The sequence below is a fragment of the Musca domestica genome, unplaced genomic scaffold, assembly GCF_030504385.1.
Source record: "Musca domestica strain aabys unplaced genomic scaffold, Musca_domestica.polishedcontigs.V.1.1 68, whole genome shotgun sequence".
In the NCBI taxonomy this organism is placed as follows: Eukaryota; Metazoa; Arthropoda; class Insecta; order Diptera; family Muscidae; genus Musca; species Musca domestica.
The window spans coordinates 402,040-409,567 of NW_026712379.1; the positions used below are offsets into that span (position 1 = coordinate 402,040).

General features: G+C 36.1%; 1 protein-coding gene across 2 annotated transcripts in view; it reads right to left on the bottom strand.

The window, feature by feature from the left end:
- The window catches only part of LOC131805945 (protein cappuccino), a 96,446-nt gene extending 89,172 nt beyond the window's left edge, over positions 1 to 7,274 (bottom strand). For both annotated transcript variants that reach the window (XM_059129751.1, XM_059129750.1), the window contains exon 1: positions 6,891 to 7,274. In XM_059129751.1, the coding sequence (XP_058985734.1) occupies positions 6,891 to 7,101 (211 nt within the window). In that variant the 5' untranslated portion in view covers positions 7,102 to 7,274. The remainder of the gene's footprint in view (positions 1 to 6,890) is intronic.
- Between the last annotated feature and the right edge of the window lie 254 nt (positions 7,275 to 7,528).

A 7,528-nucleotide genomic window follows, 5' to 3' on the forward strand; every position in this document is an offset into this window, starting at 1 on the left:
AATTTTCACGGCCAACGAATGACAAAACGGACACAACAAAGAGCTTCTTCATAGCCTCGCGGGACGATTGTTGCGGCACTGGCAAATAAATCGCGTTGCGTGCATGCTGGCCCTTAACTAACCGAAGTTCAGAGATGGTTGGGGTACCTTTTTTCGAAATTGTTTGATTCTGACGTTCCGGTTGCTACCAAATGCAAAGCCAAACTGAGAAACAATATTTCGTTCAAATGACTGAAAGTAGTGCGAGCGTGAGTGAGTACGAACTGAAAATGTTGTCGACCGACTCTGAGTTCAACAGACGAGAATTATGGTAATGGCTTTAAGTCTGTCTGTCAGTCAGCCAGCCAAGCAGCCCAAGCCGCTGTTTGTTCTTCTTCCTCTGCTTTCCGTCACAGTGTTGGTTGGGTCTGTTTGTTTGTTCGTTCGTTCGTCCGTTCTCTGTTATTGTGGTAGGAGAATCTCATTTTCGTGTTGTGTTAAGGTGAGCAGTTCTGACATGCTGCTGCTGCTGTGGTTGTTGTTATTGTTACTAGTGTTGGCTGTTGGTTGTACAACAGTGGCTCATATGTGTGTGTGCTTGTTGTTTTTTGTTGGTTTGTTTATCATTCGGTATGGTTGGTTGATTGGGCTAAACTAACCGACAAACAACAGAGTAATTAGTGTTGCATGACAGACAGATATTGGATTCGGTTACAGATCGGGTAATCAGTGTAACATATCAAGTGATCATAGTTAAGAGTATTATTCGAATTTTATGTGGGTAGTTGGTTATTTTATTTTGTATGAACTCTCGTTGAGGGAAACATTTAAATGTACCAAGTTTGAAAAGAATCGCTGACCGGATTCGCAAGTATGAGGTATATATTGCGAGAATTTGTGAGAAGGTACCAGAAGGGATGGGCCGACATATATCATCTCCGAACCAGCTTTGAATTGGAAGAAATATTAAGAAGTGCAAAATTTGAAGAGAATTTAATGTTTATTTCGCAATTTATGAGCGTTTCGTAATTTAAATTCAGTCCCAATTGTGAGGGAGGTACCTGAATTAGAGGTCCGATATATTCCGTTCTCACCCCAAATCTTGTGTTAGTAGAAACATTGGTATGCTGGAAATTTTAAAAGAATCGCATTTTATGACAGCTATAATAATACTAAATGTTGACCAGTTGTGGCGGAGGTACCAGAAGTACTGGGCCGATATATTCCATCTTCGCACCTGATCTTGAGTTGATAGAAATATTTGAATATGCGAAATTTGAAGACAATCAGGTCCGTTTTTCTTACTTTAAGAGTTATGATTACTGAAAATTTTGTCACTTTGAAGTGCTTGGTGGAGTGGGACGATATTATGCATTTTCACACCTGATGTAGCACTAATACGAATATTAGAATTTGCAAGTTCGAACAAAATCGGATGATCCTCTCTTGATCCATGAGGTAAAATATTTTCTATGAAAATGTTGACCTTTTGTGAGGGAGGTATCAGAAGGAATGGACCGATATTGTTCATCTCCAACAAGTTTGGATCAAATCGTATGCTCCCTGCGAGAGTTATCGTGCGCACCAACTAGCCAGACAGACATAGGGACGGACGGACATATCTAGTTCGCTCCATATGTCTTGAAACTGATTTGATCCATGGGAACACATGGACAGTATTCGCCCACCTCTATGGTACCTCCCCAATGTAGGTTCAATATTTTGAATAATCATTACGTAAGTCAAAATATATTTAAATCATAGCTCCAATAGAGTTTCACTCTTTACTCGAATTCAAGCGTGACATATACAAGAAAGCTTACCTCGTTTTCCAGTGAGAGTAAAGTCCGCTCGAAATGGTGCAGATTCCATTTTTGCTTATTATTAATTCATTTATAAAAAAAGAGTGGTGAGTTAACTTCGGGTAAAACTTCTAATCTTCGAGTAATACATTTTCGCGAGTAAAAACTAGTAAATCTGAGCTCTGATTTAAGTATATGTGCATAGGCAGAGAGTATAAAACATCTTTCGGCAACAACGAGTAATACTTTACATCTAGGAGGGTATATTAGTCGTGTCATTATGTTTGTAACTATATCAAACATCAACTCCCTCGAAAAAAAAAAATGGTTACGACAGGCAGATTGTTTAACTGTCTTAGAACTGTACTCTGATCAAAAATATTCATACTTTTTGTGGTCAATGATAATTACGTGATCTACCGTCCATACAAAATCAAAAACCTTATGTTACCCTATGGCAACAATTTTTTTTATCAAAAAACCCAATAAACAAATTATGACCAGTCATTTTTATTGTTTACTAAACCCGCAAGACCCGAATAATCAACCGAATCACACAACACTACATCACACTTCGTTTGCTACGAGCATAAGAACAACCAACATTAAGCTTTAGTTTTCAAGCCTGTCTTTCGATTCAGGCCTTTGTTCACCCTAATTGCACTTTACTGTTTTGTGCTCTCGCATTTGAGCAGAGCACACACATACATACACATGTAAACTACGTACTTGCGGTTCAAAACAAAACACAAAAGATACATTGGAATTAATAAAAGCCATAAAGCGGATGGTGGATGATGCAGACAATAAAGCCGACGAATGATGATTGGTAGTCGCTGAGCTGGCCACACTTTAATTGGTCACAATTAAAAATTGGTCGGAATATGATGGAAATGTTGGTCGATTAGTGATAAGAATGTTTGTTGAATGTAAATCTGTTCTACATAAATGAGAGTGGGAGCGTAGGCTACTGCATTTATATTTAAGCATCAGTTAACAAATATATTAAGAAAGCACAGGGGATTAGGGTTGGAGTTGCGAAAGAACTAATGCGATTGAATGATTCATTGAAAAGAGTGTATGAACCAGTACCCACGTGTCTATTCACTAAGAAACACTAAAAACCCCTATCAGGTCACCTTGTCGGTTAACATAATTGTCTCTGTTTTAAGATCCACAATATTAATGCGATTTATAACTTAATTTAGCCAATTGATTGATTTATGAGCTTTATTGTATGTATGCAACACCTTAAAATAATAGTCGGAGACCCCAAAACGTGTATATATTCCTGATCAGAATGAAATAATAAGATGATTTAGCGATGTCCGTCTGTCTGTCTGTTGAAATCACGATATAGTCCATATTATTTAATCAAAGGTTTATATTATATGCCGTCTAATTGGTACTTAAAATGAGCTATATTGGTTAACTTTCAGGTATAGCCCCCATATAACGGTACCTCCCGATTATCGGTACTTTTGAGGTTTCTGCCACAATTTCCAACCAAATAAGCTAAAACTTCTTGAAATGTCTGCTGCCTCTTTGATATTCTACTCTCTTCAGTATTTCATTTTACTTTGACAAACAGGTGGAAGGTATAAACGAACTTAAAGCCCTTTTTACTTTTTTGCAACTGAATATACTAAGTACCGCGTGCATATGGAACTTAACTATGTATTGAAAGAAGAATAATTGGACTATTTAAAGGAAATCCATATGATATGGTTTATTATCTAATTTTTAATGTATCAATTTCCAAATTAAAAGTGAAATGCTGAGCTGGATTGACACCTTCTAACATGGAAAAATTGGCTTTTATTCTGTCCCTAACTAAATCTTAATCGATTCAGCTAGTCGAGATATAAGCTGTGTTCCAGAACATGCCATGTTCTATTTTTACCATTTTTATTTAAACACCCTTCCCATACCCAAAAATGTGAAGGCAAAATTAAAAGAACGCTCAGAAAATTTCTGATTCCTTGGCAGTATTTAGTTTAACATTCTTTCATTTTCTAGCTTTGTTATTAAAAACATGGGAACTTTATATGAACAATAAACGGGTTTGTTGTTGCAACCGACCAGGGGAGAGGAAGAGATCGTGTGCCAAAGACAGGGAGAGAAAAGCAACAGAAATAAGGACAGCTGTGAGTCTAGAAATGCGCGTACAAACATACATACAAATAAAATAACTATAAGAGTAACTCTTAAAAAGTAGAATCAGCTCGATTTCGAACGAATTTTACTCCTAGTCAATAGCATACTTGCTCTTATTCCAGTGACATAGAGAAATAGAATATATTTATTTCGGACCTCTGGTTGTAAAAACGTGGGCCTATACAAGTTAAAATCTATTCACACTTTAATATTTTCCCCTAAAACGATTTTCACATAGAAAGAGAAAGGATCTTTCGATTTTGTGCAAACTTTTCAAATCCATATATAATTGTCAGTGTTAGATTTGGAGGAAAAATGGACAATATCGACCCACTCGATCAGGTACATCCCCCACAAAGGGTCGAATTATTGAATATTTATATCTCTAATAAAACGAGAAGTAAGCATCAGATTCTCTTCAAATTTCGCACATCCCGATATTTTCTTTAACACAAGATCTGGTGTGAAGATGGTAGATATTGACCACTCCTTGTGATACCTACCCCACAAAGGAGTCGACATTTCGAATTACCATAAAAAGTTTCATAAAACATAAAATGAACACTCGATTATTTTCAAACTCGGCACATCGCAAAACTTCTATCAAAACAATATAATGTGTGAAGATGGAATATGTCGGACCATTCCTTCTTTTACCTCCTCCGCAACGTGTCAAAATTTTAAATAATTATATCTCTCATGAAATGCAAAATACACACCCGAATCACAATATTTTTACTAACATAATATCTGTTGTCGAGATCGTAGGTACCTCCTCTTCAGAGGGTCCAATTTTTGAATACCCAAAACGCCCATAAAATGGAAAATAAGCATCCGATTCTTTCAAATTTCACACATCCCAAGATCGCAGATATCGGTTTGCTCCGTTTGGTACCTCCCCCACAAGGGGTTAAAATTTGGAATAACAAAACGCTGATATAATACAAAGTAAACATTAAATTCTTTGCAAGTTTCGCACATCACAACTATTTTACTAACTTTAGAACTGCTGTGGTTGATATCCATCGGCCCATCCCTCTTGGTACCTCCCTCATATAGGGTTAATATTTACAATACTTGTATCTCTAAATGTTTCTCTCAACCAGTGTTCTGATTTGAATATGGAATTTACTGGCCAACTTCCTATGGGGTTTCCCCCACAAAGTGCTAAAATTTTGATTGACAGTTATTTGATTGAAATTGGCTACAAATGTTTGTTTTTCTTTAATTTTTTTACAACTAAAAAATTTTATTAGTATTAGACAAAGTAGAATACTTCGGCCCGTTATATCTCAAGCCGCACTTTCATTTGAAAATTTTTCGAAAATTATCACATATCTCATATAAATTGAAGGAAATAGTCTATATATTAAAAATTTGGTGCGACGTAATATTTATATAAGACTTAGATCAGATATTGGCCCACTCCCGCGGTAAGGGGTCAAAAATTTAAATAATCAAAACCCAAGCCAAATTGTTTTTATACCCTACACCACATAGTGAATAAGGAAGCGAGATAGACCAATAGTTTCTTTTGAGAAAAATAATCACTTTCTGAGCCGATTTATGAACGTCAGTACGTCCGTCAATGTATTTTTGTGAACAAAAGGCAGGTCGCATTTATTACCCGATTGAGATGATATTGAACCTATTGAAAGTACCGAATTCTATTAAAATCAGTGATAATCGGATCAGATTTAGATATAGGGTTAATCGTGCACCAAATGACCAATATCAGACCAAATAACCTGCATTTTGGCATATAGACCGAATTCAGTATAGGAGCAAGTACATTAAATTCGGAGAAAATCGGTTTAGATATAGCTATAGCTCCCATATATATGTTTCATCGGATTTGGTGTTTAAGTCCCCCACATTCGTAATATGCACACCACAAGAATGATGCTTGGTATCAGATATCAAATATAGCCCAGAAATACCTGTGCCAAATTGTATCAAGATCCTTTCAGATTTGGATGTAGCTCCCATATATAGCTTCTACCGATTTCGGATTAATTGTGCACTGAATACCCAATATCAGTCCAAATGGTCTGAACTTTGGCACATCCGACCGGATTCAGTCTAGAAGCAAGTACATCAAATTTGGTGAAAATCGGTTCAGATATAGCTATAGCTCCAATTTATATGTTTCATCCGATTTGGTGTTAAAGTCCCTCAAATGCGTAATATGCACTCCACAAGAATAATATTTGGTACCAGATATCAGAAATACCTCTGTTAAATTCTATCAAAATCGGTTCAGATTTGGATATTGCCCCCATATATATCCTTAATCCGATTTTAGGTTTATTGTGCAAATAATGCTCAATATCAGTTCAAATGGAATGAATTTCGGGACGTAGGTTTCCATTTTGTGGAACTTGGCTTCGATATATATATTTTTTTAATATGATCCTTTTCGAAATGATATTTGGTATAAAAGATTAAAATGTCTCCGTCTAATTTAGTGAAAATCGATTCAGGATTGCATATGCCTCTCATATATTAGTTCCTTCTGAAAGCAAATTATAACTGCCCCAAAGGCAAATGTTAATAGGTTGTATGATCTACTTCAAATAAATGCTTTTGTTACGGGAGCTCTACTAAATATGCATATTGGTGTAGGCTATCATATAGTCGGCCCCGCCTGACTTTTGACTTTTCCTTACTGGTTTTATAAGTTGACATTGGAGTAGGGTATACATCTGACGAAAAACCCGACTGATACTTTCTTGCTTGTTTATTATAAATTATTTTTCGGTCATTTCCACTTTTTAGCTTTTGCTAATATTTCTTTCTCTTTGTCTTCGATTATCTTAGTTGTTTTCTCCAACTCATTAGATCTAATTACACTCAAATTATTAATGCGATGTTTTTCAACAGTACCATTGTTTTGTTCCCTGTTATGTTCTCAACAGATTTATTGACATTTCTGTTTTGCTATAGACTTACTTTGTTCATTTGTTGTTGCACCCGTAGCTGTTGTTGTAGGTCTTATCTCAACATCCACACTTGTCTCTGTTACTTCAGATGTAAAATTGTTTGAATTTGTGGTTGCCTCCGCAAAAAGATTTTCAATGAATTCTTTGTGATCTTGGCTCTCTTTCGCTGGAAACTGAAGTTGTAATTGTTGGTGTTGTAATTTATCATCGACCTCCACCATGTGTTCACCAGTTCGTTTTGCTTTTAGTACTGATGTTTTCAACTCTCGGGTTGTTGTCGCAGCTAACCCCTCTTTTCTGACACAGGGTGGTTGTGGTGCTAAACGTTTCTTTTTAGAACCGCCGACTTTTCTGGGATCAGTTGTTTTAGTTGTTGATTTGACGCTTTGCCAACCAGCGCCTTTGTAGTGTAACAAAGGAAGAAAGAGCAAACAATTTGGAAAATAGAAACAGTTTGACTTTATTTTTCCATTAACTTGGCAATAAGCAACGGCAACATCAACAACAACGATATTTAATTAATAAATGAATTAATTGGAAGAGAGTGATGAAGTAAACCACAAAGAACAATTAAAGAAATCTCAAAATGAGAACACCATGCAAACAACACATTTACTTACAATACATGTTCGTGTGCATGTGTGTGGG